Source organism: Pleurodeles waltl, chromosome 9, assembly GCF_031143425.1.
Source record: "Pleurodeles waltl isolate 20211129_DDA chromosome 9, aPleWal1.hap1.20221129, whole genome shotgun sequence".
In the NCBI taxonomy this organism is placed as follows: domain Eukaryota; kingdom Metazoa; phylum Chordata; class Amphibia; order Caudata; family Salamandridae; genus Pleurodeles; species Pleurodeles waltl.
The window spans coordinates 965017649-965038019 of NC_090448.1; the positions used below are offsets into that span (position 1 = coordinate 965017649).

At 44.1% G+C, this 20371-nt stretch overlaps 1 protein-coding gene across 3 annotated transcripts in view; it reads left to right on the plus strand.

Moving 5' to 3' along the window:
- Window positions 1-20371, plus strand: part of CEP128 (centrosomal protein 128) — a 722948-nt gene that overhangs the window by 220962 nt on the left and 481615 nt on the right. For all 3 annotated transcript variants that reach the window (XM_069208366.1, XM_069208365.1, XM_069208367.1), the window contains 3 exons: window positions 1961-2093; window positions 3025-3185; window positions 18906-19256. In XM_069208366.1, the coding sequence (XP_069064467.1) occupies window positions 1961-2093; window positions 3025-3185; window positions 18906-19256 (645 nt within the window). The remainder of the gene's footprint in view (window positions 1-1960; window positions 2094-3024; window positions 3186-18905; window positions 19257-20371) is intronic.

The window sequence follows — 20371 nt, forward strand, 5'->3', positions numbered from 1 at the left end:
ATTTTCTTATCAGCCGTGACGGTTTACATTTTTCAGAAACATTTGGCAACTCAGTTGCAGGGGCATTAATAGTGGATAAGTAGCCAATTGAATCTTATGATAAACTAACTAGGTTTCTAGTACTGATGTTAAATCCTGTCCAACTTGGTATTTTCTATGCAAGGCTCGATGAGTTGTCTCCTTAACAGTAGGAGTCTCTTCCAGCCTATCAATGTTATCCCATGCTAAGTTAGTAGAGACATGAGGCTGAACGTTGGCTAGAAGAACAATTTGCTCATTTAAGGTAGCAACAAGTTTCTGAAGACACAAGGTGGTATCATTTTTTTTCCAGTTGTCAGAATGAAATCCCATGACCAAGTCTGTTTAGAGTATGAATGATTCCAACATTGCTTATCAGCATTTTTACGGTGTTATGGAGTAACATTTGATCCTGTTCATGTCTGTTAACTTAACCTTTAAATCTGATAATTCCCTTTTCAAACTCTGGTTTTCTCTTGCAACGTCCTGTCGCATTACACTATCAGGTTGTTGCCAATAATTTTCCTTGGTTGTCTGGGTATTTGTGGAGTCTGTCACCAAACTCTGAGTCCAATTTTCTTCCAATATGCTTCTTAATTGATTCGTCAATTCCCTGTATTCCTCTGTGTCATGAGGGTTTCAAGCCTTTCAGTGAGAGTCATCACACATATTACGTCTCTGTTAGGAATAACCACAGTTCTAATGTATTGAAATAGTTCATCATATGCTTCATCTTTCATATTTTGTAGTGTTCATCAGTTTGAATGCTAGATGCATGATCTTCCTCCTTTGCTTTAACCCTTGTAGTTTCTATAATAAGATATCTGATAATGGGCTTCTGTAGCCACTATGTGCCTATTAGAAACTGCTAAGATCTTTGAATCACAATTAATGGTTGCATACTCTCAAAGGCATTTGTCAACTTCAAGCTCAGTGGCCTTGATTAATTTCTTACACGTTGATGTTCCCTTGTAGCATTTTATTTTTCCTTAAAATAAACATTCTTCGAGCATACAGGTTTGACTTTAATGATCTTCTGTTTAAGCGTTTACTCATGCACTCACTCGTTCCAGCATCATCACTGACACTTGCTTCAGCTTTTTTGCTTAATAGTCTGTAAATCTTTCTTGATAGTAAACAGGCTTCTGCACTCCCTGTGGTAAAATATTTGGGGAATCTTGTTGCTTTCCACATTTCTCTCAATGTCTAACAGTGTAATGTGATTTCTTACTTAAGCTGCCAACAAAGTTTTCCATGATGAATAGTCCTGCGGTCTTGTCAGCGTAACTCCATGTTTGACACTTGACCATAAATGAATTATACACTGGGGATCCGAGAGACAGGATGTTCTTTTTTTCTGTCTTCTTCATGATGTAGCACGGTCATTCACCACCAGCTCTGGAAAAAGAAACTAATCAAAACATTTTTAAATTTTACTTGGTTGCTTAATATCATCATAATTACTATTACATGTATTTATCAATTTATATATTCACATTTACTTTAATTGTAATTTTTTTATAATAAAATTCAAAATAATAATTTGGCCATTTACAACAAGGTATCTTGGGAGTGGAGTGGTAACTCACAAAAGGCAAAGAGTTATGACTTGCTATTACATATTTTCCTTCTAGAGGCGTCCATACCTTGCCAATAAATTATATTAAAACCCATCCCCCAAGTGGTACCGATAAAATAGTTGGCTCAAGGTCTATCTGCTTAACAGTCACGTGGCGAAGCTGCCCTCACCAGACAGACCCCTGCCAAAATCTGACTACACTTACTATAATGCTTTTAAACGGTGTATCATTCTATGGTACAGCTAACTGACCATCTCATTTGAACATGTAAGAAAGCATCAGATCTCTATAAAATCTAAGGATGCTTTGCATCAATTTAACCTTACAATACCTTTGATCTCTCCTCATGTGTGTTGGTTTAGGTTGAGGATCTGCGGTCCCAACTCCTGCGAGCTGAGGATGACCGACTGCATCTCCAGCACCAAATTTCCCAATCCTCCCTGCTCGGTAAGAGCCGCCATGAGAGTCACGAGGAGGAGAGACGACTTGATGCAGGTGAGAACATTGTCTGGACTTGGTATGTGAGACCCTGTGCTTCATTTCCTTGGCAAAAGTAGGACGTAGGTAGAAACTTTTATTTCATTGCCTTTTCTCTGGGACCTCTCTACAAAAGTTATCTGCAAATATCGCTTGAATTGTTTCACTGTTTTAAGTCAGACAGTGTTTTTACCTTCAGAAGTATGGGTGGAGGTTTTGACTTTTCGAGGTACAGTTTTATCATGTTGTCCAAAATCGGTGCTGGGTGGATTTTAAAAAAAAAACCAAATACCGGTGCTCTAGGCATATCTGAAGTTGCTATTCTTTGCAAAGTATTTTGGTGAATTGCCCTGTCCAGGTGCTGTTCTAACTCTCTAACCTAGTTGCAAGGTCCACCCTTTGCAAGATTTCAATGTATTAGCTTCAGTTCTGGAGTAAAAGACTTTTGAGCATTTATCTGAAACCAATTTGAGAGTGGTTACCTGTAGGTCTGATAATTCTAATACCTTTCATCTCTGGGGCAATGAAGGTGTGCTATTTTGTAATTCACAGTCTTCTTCTATGAGGTGACTGCCCTCTTCAGTTATTTCAGAGTGTTTGAAATAAGTTTTGTTTCTTTCCAGTGGTCATAATATAGCGGCCATGTTTAGGTTGCACACATAAGTAGTGAGAATGCTGCAAGTTCTTAAAATGTGTGCTAGTAAAGATCTTGGTAAAGCATTTCTGCTGTTAGTTGCTACTTTGCTGCCAATCCCAATGACAGTGAGAAGTGCTACGTTGAGGGGCATTTAATGTAATTAGAATGCTTGTTCTGCTTCAGGAATTGAACTAGTCTATGGTGCCTGCCTCTTCTGGTGGAGTCACTGCCAATGAGACTGGGGTAAATCTGATCTTTTTGGTTAAAGTGGTCGATCTTGCCTTTGGCACAAAAACTGTGTCTCTTTCCTAGTGCTGGAGAGGACTGAACGTGAGAAGCGGGATCTAGAGAAGCAGATCTTGGAGCTTCGTGCCCAGCTGAATCACAGTGCAGTGTTGTCTGAGGTGGAGGAGCTGAAGAGGAGCATGGATCACAAGGACCGCGAGAGAGTACAATTGGCGGCCCACATTGAGGTAACCCATTGGCCACCAATACCTTTCTCCAGCTCATAGTGCATCCTAAGCCCCAGCTGCATTATGGGAGGAGACCATTACCTTTAATTATCCACAGCCCAATCTCTGTCACTTTCTTTATGCCATTTGCACTACTTATAAGCACAGGCTGTTATCTTTTTATGTGTAGCTGCTCAGTAGCACTGAAAGGGAGCTCTGGAGTCTGGATTAACATTGTTTTTTTTTTTGGGGGGGGAGAAACACCCTTGTAAATAAGTACAATGTCCTCCCTGTCGGCACATTACCCAGCTAACATTGTATTGAAAACGTGGTCTGAAACTCATGAAATAGGCCTACATATTATTTTGTTATGTTTTTCGTAGCTGTGTTTCTCAGTCTGTTCACCACTTATCCCCACTGCTACTATTCAGTTTGAGTCAGTGCACTCATTTCTTAAAATTTTAATTGTTCCTATTTTTTTTTCAACTTTTCCATGAATGTATGCAACTGAAATTTTTTCTTTGCCATTTAATTTTCTGTTCATCTTGCTACTTAGTGCTTTGAAGCCTGTAACGGATCCTTACATAAAACATATCTTTATTGTAGACAAGGACAACTACATAGATCCCCCTTTACACTTAAATACCACGTAGTCTCACTTCATTCTTGACCAAATCGCAGATCTGTTAATTTACGCTACAAACTAGAATTCGAATTTAGATGCTACATGTGATATTTAGGCCTGGGCGGTTCACGATTCCGACTCTGTGGAATTCCACGGAGTTGAAAAGAACTCTGGAATTCCACAGAGGTGGAGATTCATGACCCACAGAGTCCTGAATGCGCCTGATCTCAGTAGCGCTAAGCAGGGTCGGGCCTGGGCATCCAGGCCTGACCCTGCGTAGCACTTCCGAGACCAGGTGTGTTCAGGAGAGGGCCATAAGCAGTAAAAGCTGCACTTTCAGGCCTCTTGTACACCGGCCTGCCCCGTGTGCATTGCACCCGGGACAGGCTGGCGCACATGAGGCCTGAAACAGCAGCTTTCACTGCCTATGTAGGTCATACTCTGTGTCATCTTCATGAGTGATGGTTGGGTGTGTCCCTTCCCCCCATTCCAAAAGTATCCATTTTCCGCATGATGGTGATTGTGCTTAGTCTGTGTCCCCTTCCTGTGCAATCTAGGAGTTTCAGTGTTTCCTCTGGGTGCATTGGTGAATGGGGTGACTCTCTTACCTTTCGGAAGGGGCGTAGCTTTAGCGGGTGTATTTGGGATGTTACACCCTCCTAATAAATCTATTTTCTGGTAAATAGTTGGGTAGAAGTGCGTTCAGTTGGGTATGGTGAGGTGTCTGATTTCACCAGAAATTTTTACATGCACAAACACACACACACACTCTTCCTCTCTGTTTTGAAAAGCTTCACAAATGTTGGTTGTTTTACAATATTTTGTGTTTCCTTCCACTTATTACCTCACCAACCCTCCTTAGTCTCCCTTCCCACTGGCCCTTTAGCCGGTCTCATGACCCCTGCTTGTCGTATAAAGTATTTTTACATTATATGCCAGGGTCATTGTTGGAAAATATGAAGCACACAGGGACTATCAATTGCTCATCGTGAGGCATTGTGCATGTAGACGGAGGGGCTGTGATATAGGGAGAGAGTCCTTGGCCTTTACGGCTGCTACGGAGTGAGCAGACACTAGCCTAAAATGGTAACTGTCTGAGGTTGCTAAAGGGGGGGAGTAGTCACTGTGGTGGAGATAGGTTACAAACAAGCCACAGCTCCTGAAAATACTGTACTGGGCCTCTGTGTACCCAGTTCCTTAAAGAAACTCCGGCTGCAGAGACTGTTTGCAAAAAACATTAAAAAAAGTAAAAGATAGTGTACACAAATTAAAGACAAAAGGACAACTTTTTTTACCTCATCACTGCTTCGAGCTACAACTCCTAACAAGCATTTGCAATGCAACAGGTCTCGCATTTCTCCGAGTTAGAGCTATTAGCAGTTGTAAACTCCCAACCGGATTTTTCTTGCCACATTAAATGGAAAAAAACTGCGCTATCGCGCTGCTACAGTTCAGTCGTAGTGATACCTATCGGCAAAAGTGCAATTATCTACGTACCCGGCAAAAGTGCAATTAACTATGTAACCGGGTCGATGTCATGCAAAGCGCTCGACTTCTGCCAAGCGAGATTGTGCTGTGAAAAAAGATAAAAAGTAGTCCACAAACCAGACGGAAAACAGCAAGCCTTGTATATTTTCAGTACTTCGTCGCTGCGCTCAAAGAGGGCTATCCACCGGAAAAGGTATGATGTATGCATGCCTTCCACTAATGAAAGCAAGCAGATTTTAAAAGGCAAACCCACGAACCAATGAAAGACACTGACACAACATGCACAGGGCTCCGAGCCCTGTTCTAATTAGTAAAGCGTCTTGCAAGCGATACGCATACGCAAGCGCATGCACGCAGGCTTGATCCTAAAAATTTAAACATCCGTGAAATGTCATCGAAGGATGCCAAAAATAAGAAGCAACCCTGCATTCTAATATTTCAGACCATGTGAAGGAAACAAACCAGTGGCAGAAGAAGGCTATCTCTTGACTTTTTTCCTCTCTCTTTCTATTGGTTTACTTATTTTGTAGCAGTGACATGAGATCTTGAAATACAGCTGAAACTGTAGGCAGGCCTAAAAATGGTACTCAAGCTGAAGTCGGGAAGTAGTAGTGTCTTTATTGCTCCTTAAATCAAAACTTACTAGGGCATTAAAATATTGTGTTCATCATAAAAATAATCTGACAAGCATAGTTAAACTCAATAATCTTCATAAGTCACCAGGCTCATGAAATTAACAATCATTGTCTATTAAAAATATTGATAATAATTGGACAGTTGGCTCTGACCTAAAAACGTATATATCATTAGAAATACATCTTGATCCATTTCATGATTCTGTTTGTAGCACTGTGATTAACGATGAAGTATGTTTTGCCAATTTTTAGAAAACTTCAAATCTGCAGAAAGTGTGACTTTCTCCATGTATAATGAAACTATTCGATTATGTTTTAAGTTAGGAAAACTTTTACATTTGTTTGGGGATAATAAAAAAAAGCGTAGTTATGTATTGCGGGATTTTCATTGTAAATGTTATGTACTTTTTAATGTCTGTGCTGCGTGTAGTGGCAAACATCAAAGTTGAATAACCTGAAACAAGAGTCTGAATAAGTTCTAATGTCAGACATCCAGAGTGAATAGGTAAATTGCAGTTTTTTAAAAATGCAAACGAAAGGCTAGTGTCTATCATGGTGCTAGGCCCTAGTCACATAAACTAAAAATGTGTTCCTCAACAGTAGCCTACTTAAGATCTAAACATTTATTGAAACCACTTAAAATATCTATATCCATGTCTTATGTATGAAGTTAGGAGCGTTGTATAAGTTGTATCATAAATTAAGTTTTATTCTAAACAGGAGCAGACTAGTACATTATACAGTATAATGTTCTCCCGTCTCCATCCTCTCAACCGCCCGTTCTCCTCACCACTTTCCATTCCAACCTAACAGAACATTCTACATCTTGTACGTTCTATTACATTATCTATTACTTTGCATCTAATGTGACTAATATTATATTCATTATATAACACCATGGCATAAAAGCAGTATTTTCTTCAAGCACTATTAGTATTGTACTTCTGATCGGTTCCACCAAGTTAAAACATTTGGGGCCATATGTACGAACACATTTTCCCATTGACACAGAATGGGAAAAACCCTTTGCTACATCTGGCCCTTAATCACTTACAGCGTGCTTGCATTGTTTTTAAAACTTCTTACTGCCATGGCCAAAAATGGGTTTTGATAAAAACAGTTTATTTGTAACCTCAGAATGCAACAAACTGATTATCTCAGTAGGGAAAAGATCTGGAACAACGCGTCCGGAACCACGCCTGCGTTGTTCACGCAAGCTGAAGGACGCTTGCCTGAGCAACGCAGGCCTTTTTCTCTGCCTTAATCAAGCATGTGCTGAATAACGCACATGCATGGTTGGGGGTAGTTTTTAGGGGTGGGGCAGGGGGTGAAGGGGTTGGGATGGTTAGGTTTTTTTTTTTTGTTTTTTTTAAGGGGTGGAGTGTCGGTACTATGGTTTAGGGTGGGGTGGGGGCGGGTTATTTTGTTTTGGGGCAGGGTGGGGAGTCGGGGTAGTTTTGTATTTAGGGGGTGGGGAAGTCAGGTTTTTAGGGGTGGGGGTTGGGGTAATTTTGTATTTAAGGCGGGTGGGAGTCGGGTTTTTAAGGGTTGGGTGGGGGGTCAGGGTAATTTTGTATTTGGGGGGTTGTGGTAATTATGTTTTTAGGGCGGGTGGGGTGGGTTTTTTGGGGGGTTGGGGTAAAATTATGTTTAGGGTGGGTGGGGGGTCGGGTTTTTAGGGGCGTGGTTGGGGTAATCTTGTATTTAGGGTGTGTGGGGGGGCAGGTTATTAGGGGTGGAGGTGCGGGGTGATTTTGTATTTAGGCCGGGCGGGTTTTTAGGGGTGAGGGGTCAGAGTAATTTTGTATTGGGGGGTGGGTGGGAGGGTCGGGTTTTTAGGGGTGGGAGTGGCGGGTTGGGGTAACTTTGTATTTTGGGGGGTCGGGTTTTTAGGGGCATGGTTGGGGTAATTTTGTATTAATGGCGTGCGGGGTCGGGGTTTTAAGGGGCAGGGGTGGGGGGATGGGGTAATTTTGTATTCAGGGCAGGGGGGTCGGGTTTTTTAGGGGGCGGAGTGGAGGGGTCGGGGTAATTTTGTTTTTAGGGGTTGGGTAGTGTTATTTTTGGGGGTGGGGTGGTTTTAAGGCTCAGGGGGGGTGGGGTGTATTGGGGTCGTTTTTAAAGGTGGGTGGGTGGTTGGGGTATTTCTGTTTTTAGGAGTGGGGGTCGAGGTAGTTCTTAGGGGTTGGGCTTTATTTTTGGGGGTCGGTCGGTTTTAGGGCACAGGGTGGGTGGGGGGGTATTGGGTAGTTTTTAAAGGTGGGTGTTGGGGTACTTCTGTTTTTAGGGGCGGGCGGGGTAATTTTGTTTTTAGGGGTTGGGTTTTATTTTTGGGGGTGCGGGTCGGTTTTAGGGCCCAGGGTGGGTCCGGGTATCAGGGTAGTTTATAAATCTGGGAGTTCTGGGTACTTCTGTTTTTAGGGGTGGGGTGGAGGGGTCTGGTAATTTTGTTTTTAGGGGTGGGTTTTTTTTTTTGGGGGGGGGGCGGTTTTAGGGCTGTGGGTGGGGGATATCAGGGTATTTTTTAAAGATGGGGGTTCGGGGTACTTCTGTTTTTAGGAGCGGGGTGGGGGGACAGGGTAATTTTGTTTTTAGGGGTTGGGTTATTTTTCGGGATGGGGTCGGTTGTAGGGCTCTGGGTGGGTGAGATTCGGGGTCGTTTTTAAAGGTGGGGGGTCGGGGTACTTCTGTTTTTAGGGGTGGGGTGGAGGGGTCTGGTAATTTTGTTTTTAGGGGTGGGGTTGTTTTTTTGGAGGGTGGGGGCGGTTTTAGGGCTGTGGGTGGTGGATATCAGGGTATTTTTTTAAAGGTGGGGGTTCGGGGTACTTCTGTTTTTAGGAGCGGGGTGGGGGGGGTCGGGGTAATTTTGTTTTTAGGGGTTGGGTTATTTTTCGGGATGGGGTCGGTTGTAGGGCTCTGGGTGGGTGAGATTCGGTGTAGTTTTTAAAGGTGGGGGGTCAGGGTACTTCTATTTTTAGGGTGGGGGGGTGGCATGCGACAACCATGCATGGCGTGTCCACACATGCCTTTTACTAGGCATGCCTTTACAACGTAAAATCGTAAAGGCATGCGTGGAAACAAACGTGGTTGTTGTTCCGACCACGTTGTTCAGGCATGCGTGGTTGCCGCTTGCGTGGTTCCATCATACAACCCAAATTAGAGCTGCATAGATCAGAAGTTACCTGTCAAGTCCACATTAGTTGCAACAAGTATAAACTCCACTGACACTCTTTCATGATGTCACAGATTTGTTATTCATGACATCTTCGTACGGAACATCCTCAACCCAAACAAATATTTGGTTGTGGTGGAACCATTAAACACATTTGGGGCCAAAAGTGAGTACATCTTGCATACAACTCTGAATAGTTTTAACTTTGTTTGCTTTTGAACAACACCTTCAAAAATAATTGATTTAACATTTATTTTAACAATTGGTTTCCGCTCTCCGGTGTTAACTCCATTATAACCTTAACTAGCAGGTAAGCCATATGTTTTAACCGCATATTCAGTTTGGTTATTGGAAGTGTGGGAATATTTACTACACATTACAATATCTTTCCATAGTTTTTGAGTACGTGCTCCAGATGTTGCTTGCTGTAGAAGATGACAACATAAAATAATGTCTTTGTCAACCAAATCAACAACCGACACTACACCTAACTCTAGGCGAATCGGTGATGTGGAGGTGGTCGCCCCAGGTAGAACAGTCCAGCACCTTAATTCTGTTTGTAGTTGACTGATTGTGAATTGCCACCATATACAGCATAATTGTAGTATTTGTAAACTTGTAGGTATCCAGCAGGGGCTCAGGATAGTCCATCAAAGTACCTCTTACTAAAAAATTGTAAACTTGTTCTCATCGTTTAGGTATTTAACTTAATACACGTGCTGTGCTGATGTATTTTTTTTTTTTTTTAAAGAGGTATATCGAATACCAGAGTAGTTCGTTTTTTGACCCATTCAACCTGGGTATCGATCATAAATCAACTAAATATATGTTCGCTACCAAATCTTATTTTTGGTTTTCTTTTCAGATTAATGGGCACATGATCTTCTGTTGCATAGCTGCTCCAATAATCTTTGTAGATTAGTCTCTGTTTGATCTAAAACTACAAAGGACAAAGCTGGTCATCCCCTATCTATTTTTGGTATAAAACTTGTAGCAGCCCCAAGATACCCCAGGAGGTATGCTATATATAAATGAAATATTGCATGCACAAGCACGCAGCCCTGCGTCAGGCCTTTGCCCATTCATAAATGAACTGGGTGGCACTTATTTATGTGCCAGTGTGAAATGGCTGAATCAATTTAAGCAGCCTCTCCTCAGTATCACAATTGTGTAGTTTTCCCATGAGGCGCTGGTTTGTCACAGGTTCAACAGCAGTTGTATAGACCACCGTACAGGAATATAGGTTACTCTTAGTCTAATTGCTCTTTCTGCCTCTTGTTTCAGTTTCATAATATCTACTGTTCCAGAGATATTACAAAATCCCACTTGTTCTTCCAGCAGCAAATTATCTCTACAGGCATTCAGCCAGGGCTACACCAACCGAGGGTAGAACTTCCTCTTAGTCCTACTAAGCTATTAGTCTAGAACGACATTACTCAAAGTACGGCCCGCGGGCCGCCAGCGGCCCCTCGGACCTTCCTTGGCAGCCCGCGGACACGTACAGGAAACGCCATATAATAATGGCCGCAGTATATAAACATAGAAGAGGGCCGCGGGAGCATGCGCAATCGTGGCTTCTTTGCGCATGCTCCCGCGGCCCGCCTCTATGTTTACCTACGGCGGCCATTATTTATGGCGTTTCCATGACGATCCTGGAAGCCAAAGCCCCATAAAAGTTAGCGCTTGCAGCTAACTTTTACGGGGCTTTTTTGTCTGCTTCCTGTCACCAGCTCCACGTCTGCTGCCCGCCTCCCTGCCTGCCGTTCTACATTTGTGGCATCTTTACAGTACTTTATTGAGGCAGGTAAGGCTCTTTGGTTATTTATTTATTTGTTTTTAATGTAGTGTGTGTGTTACTGGGGTAGGAGTGAGAGCAGATTGCGCTGTGTGTGGGCGCTGTGTGTGTGTGTGTGTGTGTTACTGGGGTAGGGGTGAGAGCAGATGGCGCTGTGTGTGTTACTGGGGTAGGGGTGAGAGCAGATGGCGCTGTGTGTGTGCGCTGTGTGTGTGTTACTGGGGTAGGGGTGAGAGCAGATGGCGCTGTGTGTGTGCGCTGTGTGTGTGTTACTGGGGTAGGGGTCAGAGCAGATTGCGCTGTGTGTGTTACTGGGGTAGGGGTGAGAGCAGATGGCGCTGTGTGCAGATGGCGCTGTGTGTGTATGGTGCTGTGTGTGTTACTGGGGTAGGGGTGAGAGCAGATGGCGCTGTGTGATACTGGGGTAGGGGTGAGAGCAGATGGCGCTGTGTGTGTTACTGGGGTAGGGGGGAGAGCAGATGGTGCTGTGTGTGATACTGGGGTAGGGGTGAGAGCAGATGGCGCTGTGTGCAGATGGCGCTGTGTGTGTTTAGCAATGTTTTGAAAAAGGGGGCGGGGTGGTTGTGCCCCCTATAAGCCCCCCCCACACCCCCGCTGTCACTTCAGTGCGGCCCTCGGCCGCAAACCATACTGCAATTTTGGCCCCCGAGAAAAAGTTTGTGAGTACCCATGGTCTAGAACTAGCTTGGGTGTATTTGTTAGTAGCGGCAGTAAATGACTAACCTGCCATGAGTCTGGAACCGAGTACCACAATATGTGATGCATTGGTTTCTTTGTTCTTGACTCTTAGCCGAGCTTTCTAGAAAACCCTGTCCCGCCACACAAGAAACCGAAAAGCTTGTCTGCAACAGTGTGCGGTTGTTCCTACAGAGGGAGGGTTTTTTATAGTCATGTTCATTATTAGTCGTGAGCCACGGGTGGGGGGAAAGGGCTGTACTCAGCTTGTGTATCTAGGGTGACCAGATTTTGAAAAGAAAAAAACGGGACAGGTCAGACATGAAAGTAGGACTAAAGCATTTACTCTCACTTTTACATCTGGCCTTTCCTGTATATGTGTGTGTGAGACGCGCTCGTGCGAAGGCAGCAGCAGACGGGCAGAAACCCATAAACTACTTCTTAAATTATTTAAGATTCTAGAGCTGCATATGAAAGGAGTGCATACCTTTTACTTTTGACTCGCAGGTTGACCTGACCTTTGTCCCTAAAACCGGGGTATTTATTTAAAATTAACAAAAGATTTACAGGTTGACCTGACTAGTGCCCCAAAAACCGTTACATTTCTTTAAAATGAACAAAAGCGTGGGACACTGGGACAGTCCTCTAAAATCCGGAATTGTCCGGGGAAATCCGGGAAGTCCGGTCACCCTAATGTGTACGCAAGAAAATAGCTGTGTGATAGCCTAACATTTGGGGGTCACAGACTGTGTTGCGGCGCCCTTAATGAAAGTCTGTCGGCAGCGTTCGCCCGAAGGCCAAAGAAACTTGGCGCCGTAAAATCGACGGCCCGGAGGGTTTAGAGGAAATCGCCGCGCCTTCTGCTGTTTTACAAGCTGTTGCGGCTTATGAGTGGTGCATACGGGCCATTTAACACACTCCCAGGAGTGCATGATTACTCACGCCTAACACGGCACTTTGGGCGCAGCGACATTATAGGGAATAGCTACCGAGGGGAAACAAATGCAAACGTTTTCATTATTCATTGTATAACCCGGAACAAAAATGAATTTATTTAAAACAAAGCATGGCAGATAAATTAAATTTTTCTGTTTGACTGCCGGGCATTGTCAGGTGGAATGTAGCCGCATCAGTTCATATGTTTATTTATGGCAGTGTATTGTTTTGTGCTCGATGATGAATGCTGTATGTTTAAGACAGAAAATAAATATTTCTTTTAAAATTGGCTAGTCCCGTTCTCCAGCAGAACTTGCCCTAGAGACATTTGCTGTTCTCTAATATTGTTCGGGTTATCACTCTTGGCGCTCCGCGAAGAGCGTGTTTTATAGCATTGAGCTCTCTGCTGCCGCGTAGACACGTGCCTCGGTAGACTGTGCTTGCCCCAGACATGGCCTCTTTGGTTTTGGCGGAGGCTGCAGTTAATTTTCACGGCCCGGGAAACCACCACAGCAATTGGTTGAGAACCAGGACTTTAACAAGCATGGATCATTGAGGCAAAACCTGCTCATCTTTTTGGCTTTACTTCTGTGTATTACAAAAAAAAGATGGAAATTATGAATCGTAGGGGCGGGGCCGGGGAACGGGTGGGGTCAAAGGAATGACAAAAAAGACCACCATATTCTATAATTATTTTGCTTGTCTTTCACCTTCAGGTGACTGCATATGATATACAACACTCCTAAAATGAAAAAATGCAAGATAAACCACTAAGTGGGAAGTGCAGTATTTTACTTCTTGAAAACTCTGTGGGATAATGCCATCACTGCAGATATCTAACTGTGGGGGTAACCAGAGAGCCACAGAATCGAATCTTATTGGTGCAGGGGGGTAGAATGACTTTTGCATTTTTAGTGCTACGACGTCCCATCCTTTGACAGAAAGCACTATGAATATGCAAGTCGTTATCCTAAACTTGCAGTGTACACAGTATAAAATAGGTGGTCACGAAATTCTAAAACAAAATGTTTATGATAAAGTGCTTTCAAAATATAGATTTTAGTAATACCCAGTAAGACTATATCTATTCCAAACATTTAACAGCACAGGAGACTGCCTCCCGTCCTTTTCAGGTAAGGGAGCTTACCTGGTAGAATGAACCGCTCCTGGAAGGCTGTCTTTTAACAAGAAGTAGAGGAGCTGTTTTAGTTAAATGGAAAAAAATATTGTTGCGAAAAGCTCCACAGTGTGAGGAAGTACCCTCTTTCTAGCATGGTTACCCCCACTTTTGGTCTGTTTCTGAGTGTGTGTCAGTGTTTTTTTACTGTGTCACTGGGATCCTGCTAGCCAGGACCCCAGTGCTCATAGTGAAAACCCTATAGGTCAGTGTGTTTTGCCTGTCTCACTGGGATCCTGCTAGCCAGGACTCGGGTGCTCCTAGTTTATGGCCTAATGTGTGTATTGCCAGTAGTGCTTAACTGTGTCACTGAGGTTCTGCTAACCAGAACCTCAGTGCTTATACTCTTTCTGCTTCCAAAGTAGTCACTATAGGCTAGTGACTTCATTTACCAATTTCAGTTGGCACACTGGACCCCCCTTATAAGTCCCTAGTATATGGTACCTAGGCACCCAGGGCATTGAGGTTCCACGAGATCCTTATGGGCTGCAGCAATTTCTTTTGCCACCCATAAGGAGCTCAGACAAACCCTTTCATAGGACTACCACTGCAGCCTGCGTGAAATAGTGCACACACTATTTCACAGCCATTTTCACTGCCCTTAAGTAACTTATAAGTCACCTATATGTCTAACCTTCATTTACTGAAGGATAGGTGCAAAGTTACTAAGTGTGAGGGCACCCTTGCACTAGCAAAGGTGCCCCCTCGCTGTCCAGGGCCAATTGCCCGGACTTCGTGAGTGCGGGGATACCATTACACGCGTACACTACATATAGGTCAATACCTATATATTGCTTCACAATGGTAACTCCGAATATGGCCATGTAAGGTGTCTAACACCATGGAATTGTCCCCCCATTCCAAATCTGGTATTGAAGAGACAATTTCATGCATCCTGGAGGCTCCACCATGGACCCCCAGTACTGCCAAACCAGTTCTCTGAGTCTGCTGCCACCTCACAGACCGGGTTCTGCCCTCCTGGGGTCTGAGCAGCTCAGTCCCAGGAAGGCAGAACAAAGCATTTCCTTTGGGAGGAGGGTGTTACCCCTTCTCCCTTTGGAAATAGGTGTTACAGGCTTGGGAGGGGTAGCCTCCCAGAGCCTCTGGCAGTGCTTTGAAGGGCTCAGATCGTGCCCTCCTTGCAGTCTACACTGGTTCAGGGACCCCAGTCCCTGCTCTGGTGTGAAACTATACAAAGGAAAGGGAAGTGACCACTCCCCTGTCCATCACCACCCCACGGGTGGTGCCCAGAACTCCTCCAGTGTGTCCCAGACTTCAGCCATCTTCTTTTCCAAGGTGTGGGGACACTCTGGAGGCCTCTGAGTGGCCTATGCCAGCAGGTGACGTCAGAGACCCCTCCTGATAGGTGCATACCTGGTTAGGTAGCCAATCCCCCTCTCAGGACTATTTAGGGTCTCTCCTGTGGGTTTTTCTTCAGATTCTGCTTGCAAGTTTCCATTAGGAATCCTCTGCAACTACTGCTTCATCCGCTGACCTCAGATCAACTGCAGATTGCTCCAGGAACCGCTGTAACTGCAACAAAGTATCCAGAAGGGCTTCTTCGAATCTGCAACTTTAGCTCCAGCCAGCAACTGCAACAGTTTCCACGGTGTGCACGATCTGGGGACACCCTGTCTTCACCTTGCACCAGAAGGACCGAAGAAATCTCCTGTGAAGTGACAGAGTCCCTTCCCTGCTCCAGCAGGCCCCTTCTAAGACGACGACCGGTTCTCTTGGACTCCTCTCCTGATGACAAACTTGCTCCTTGGAACACAGGTGGTTGACCCCTTCCACACAGACTGTCCTAAGGTCCAGCTGTCTAAATTTGGAGGAGGTAAGAGCTTGCCTTCCCCGTTTGCGACTATACCCCCGTGCAAGGCGCCATCTTCACCTCCTGAGGCCTCGGTGCACAATTTGCAGGAATCCTTCATGCACAATCTGGCCCAGGTCCCCAGCACTCTATCCTGCGATGCTCAACTCACTGAGTTGATCTCCGGTGGCGTGGGACCTTCCTTTGTAGTGCTGCAGTCACTGCAATTTGCACCTTCTTCGTCCCGGTGTCCTGGGACCTCCGTGGGTGCTGCCTGGTCATCTGTGGGTTCCATCCAGTGTTGGGAGCCCCCTCTGCCTCCTTAGTCCAAGTTGAGGCCCCCAGGTCCCTCCTGGAAACAGGCAGCGCCATTTTTACGCAGTCCGCGACATTGCTTGAACCAAGGCTTTTTGGACAAATCCAGCGCTGCAACTCGCCTGCATCCAACATCTCCATGTGGGACATCCTTTGCATCATACAGGATCCCGCAGTCAACTTCCTTGGTGCTCTTCTGCAGACTTCTTCCAACCGGAGAATCCTTTTTTGCACCATCTTCTAGGTTGGCCGGGGCTTCTGTCCTTCCTGGAATCTTCTGCGACTTCTGGACTTGGTCTCCTTCCTTCACAGGTCTTCAGGTCCAGGAATCCACTATTTGTTGCTTGCAGTCTTGCTTGGTTCTTGCAATAACTCTAATCACGACTTGTAGTGTGTCCTAAGGAAACTTGCAGTACTTGACTCCTACTTTCCTGGGCTCTGGGGTGGCGTATTTTACTCACCTTTGTGGTTTTCTTACACTCCCAGCGATCCTCTCCACACTACACTTTTCTAGGGGGGAATTCTGATTCGCATTCCACTTTCTTAGTACTTGGCCCTTAGACCTGTTTCTTCCTATTGCTTTCTATGTTTTTTTCTATTGTTTGCACTATCCTATGACTATTTACTTACCTTATTTTGGTGTCTAGTGTTTATATTGTGTATAATACTTACTTCCAGAAGGAGTATTGCCTCTAAGATATTTTTGGCCTTGTGTCACTAAAATAAAGCACCTTTATTTTTGGTAACACTGAGTATTATATTTTATTGTGTATAAGTACTGTGTAAATATAGTGGTATTGCAGGAGCTTTGCATGTCTCCTAGTTCAGCCTTAGCTGCTCTGCTACAGCTACCTCTATCAGCCGAAGCTTCTAGAACACTACTACATCTCACTAATAAGGGATAACTGGACCTGGTATAAGGTGTAAGTACCCAAGGTACCCACTGCAAACCAGGCCAGCCTCCTACACACAGTAGCTGCCCACGTCGACCTTTGGGTGTAATGATGAGCAGGCCGAGCATAATGATGCAAGTGGAGTTTAATAGGGCTGGGCTCTATAAATCAGCAAGGTTGTTGATCAATGTGATGCCTGCAGACTCTCTCCTGATTGAGCAGGAGATCGTACATGCAGTAATCGGTAGAGTGGGGAGTGCTGCATCATGTCCCCTTTCTGGTGCTTTGGTGTTGTTTGAGGATACAAGTCACTCTTCACTTGTAGTTGCAGAGGTCCATGATCTCCATTGGTTCATGCGCGCGGTGAAGGCTAACTCATACTGCTCATGCAGTGAGTTGAGGCTGCAGTGTGGATACCAAGGCGAAGTGCATGAAGATAAGGCGCTTTCTCACACTGGCACTGTTCACATATGCAAAAGACCAGCCAGCCAGCCGGTATGGGGATGGATCCCCCCTTCCTTTATGGGAAAAATGAGGCTGGGTGGGTGGGTGGGTGGGTGGTACACCTTGACGTCTTGATTGAGCACACTGTTAGAAGTTTTCTCTAGGCAGTCTGTGGAATCTCTTTAACTATGCCAATAGAGCATTGAAGAGTGAGCTGGAGAAGTTAACTGTGGTTGAACAGAAGCCTGAAGGCAGAAAGTTCCCCTCCCCCACCCTGGCCATTGTAAACTGTATCCCATGCCAGTGAAAATGGGTGTAAATGGAGGGTTGAGGCTAACAAGGATCCTGACAGTGACAGCTCTGTTTGAGGCCCAGGTAAATATTTATGACCCTTCCCCTCTCAGCAGTGGTGAAGAAAACCAAGAGCTGGAGATTCTATTGGCTGAACGGGCCAGTTTCTTGCATGGCTTCCTTTCTGTCTAGACTTGCATTTAACTGACACATCCCCTCCCACCTCTACCAACTACGATGAAACATCTGCTCTGAGGCCTTGCTCCAAACATCTCTTGACCTTCTGCAATATACATTTTGTTTTTCAGTTAGTTGGGTAGGAAGAGGTGTGTGATTTTGTATTCAGTATATGAGATTTTCAAGTTACTTTGACTCCTGGTAGGGGAAACTGTAAACCGTGACCCATAATGTTGATACCCATAGTGATGATCCTAAGCAATAAAATCAGTAATAGTAGTTCACCTTGTGGCATCTAGCAGCATTTGCTCACCACAGAAGGCAAGTTTGATATTTCACATGCTGGGATCTGTTACTGTTGATCTGTGGCCTTGATTCCAGTGTAAGTTATGCACAACCTGTGTGTTGACGAAAGTTTGATTCCAAATTTGATCATTCTATATTGTGCCTTTAACTTATGGTCTAGTAGCAATGACACTCTGTGTGTAGACTTTGTGCTGGCCCATTACTCTAAGATCCGTTAGATAAAGATTCTAGGGCAGTGGCTCTTAACCTGTGGTCAGGGGACACCTGGTTGGTCCGCGAAGCCTACTCAGGGGCTCCGTAACTGCTTAGAAAATTAAATAATAACATTTTAAAAATATTTTAAATAAAGAAGCAAAATATAAAATGAACATTTCAAAACGTTCTGTAAATGAGAAGGAATTTGAAATTGGAGGCTAAAAATTAATTTAGCACCCTCAGATTGATTAGTGGGAGAAGTACAAATGCATCAAACAGAATATAGTAGGGATGATGAGTGACCTCAAATGAATTTGCAAACACACCAACCTTACTATTACAATTAATTAAAAAAAAAAAATTGTCAGCTAAATGTTTCTTCATTTCTGTATTTGTTTTTTGAGGAATACACTTTTTTTAAAAGTTTTATATAGCGAAAAGTCGACCCGGAGGTATTGGAGCGCTTTACATGAGCACCAGTTAAATTATAGTTGCATACATTTCTGAACTTTTTTCTTCTGTTTTTAGGTTGAAATAATTGAAGGTGTTTATCTTAGGCTGTGGTCCTTGGCTTCCAGTAATGGCTCAGTGTGGTTCCTGGATTCCAATAATGATACAGTGGGGGTCCCCTCCTGTTTGCAATGATTAAGTGGGGGTACTCAAATTCAAACGGTTAAGAACCACTGGTCTAGGGCATTTCTTATTCTGTGGACATTAACACCCGGGTTTCTCTGAATTATGAGTGACAGTTAGCCATAACCACTGAGCATCCTTGTTTGCTTTCAGGTTCTGACATCTGACCTGGAGAAGAGAGAGAAGCAGCAGCTGAAGATGCTGGAGCAGCTCAAGGAGATCCAGGCTCGCTATGAGTCCTGTGAAGCAGACCGCCGCCGGGCAGAGCTTCAGAGCGCTGAGCTGGCACAGCAGGCCGAGGATGCTGCCCGAGAGGGGGACCAGTATGTGGCTGAGCTACGGCAGGCCGAGGCGCTACGGGTGGAAAGTGAGAGGAAGAAAGAGGAACTTAAAATCAAGGCTCAAGATACTATCAGACAATGGAAACTGAAGTGCAAGAAGCTAGAACGGGATCTAGAGAAGCAGGGTGAGGCTGGCAGCGAGCTGACTGAACGAAACAATCAGGTAGGTGGAAGAGCAATGCTATTGCGGCATCACCGGTATCATCAGTGTGAGTTGTTTGGAATCGCTGATGTGATCCTATGTCTATTCAGCTTGATGCAAGGGGGCTTTTTTTCTTTTATTTGTTAAGAACTGGGGAGATGTACAGGTATCCTCCCAGCGCCATAATTGCTGTGGGCAGCAAAATGGTCTGCTGGTAGCGGCAGTCTGAAAGACCGCTACGTAACAGTCAAACCTGAATTAACACTGGTCTAGTAGTTGTAATTGTTGATCACGTGGTGTGCATGTGACAAGGAAAGGGCTAGCCTTTATATGATAGACTTACCATTCTGAATTTATAGTTCTGATTCCTTGCATTGTATCCCTTTAATTGTGTTGTTTCACTTGAGATCAGCTGATAACAAAATTTATATTCGTGACTGCTTTTCCAGTTGAGATCACATATTGCCAGTCTCTATTTTAGGATCTAACTTTGTTTGCTAGTGGTCTGTCCAGGAATAGAGGGAAGTTGTTTTCGTGTTTCTTCAAAAGCCTTTGACGTGACTAGACTTTCCAGAAATTGTCAAAAGAACTGTTTTCCAGTGCTGAATCCACCATGGGAGGATGGCTGTATCTCTACAGAATTAATTAAAAGAAGTGGAAATAAACTCTTCAGGAAAAAGAGTGATTTCCTTTTCCATCTTCAGGATCATCATCATAATCAAGCCTGATAATGAGGCTCGAGAAACAAACATAGAAGCATCTACAAGCACCTGATGTTAAACCTGCTGAGAAGGCAATGCAAACAGACAAAACCATCTTATTTCTTTTTATAACTTCGTTCCTGACTGAGTCTTCAAATTGTAGTTAAGTCACTAACTACTTGAAAATAGTTCTAAATAACAACCTGTGTGAAATTGTCTTTTTTGGACCATACATTAAAATACAATCACATTTGAAACACATTTTATTTAACCCCACTTACATTATTGGAAAATAAAATGTCACTGCAGGGTAAGCCTCCCCAATCCTATTAATGAGTTCTAAAGTGTGTGCGTGGCAACTTGGAGAATGACAGGGCTACTTCTTTGTCCTCCAAGGACTAGGCTCTATCACATATCCTTTCTACTAGGGAGGAG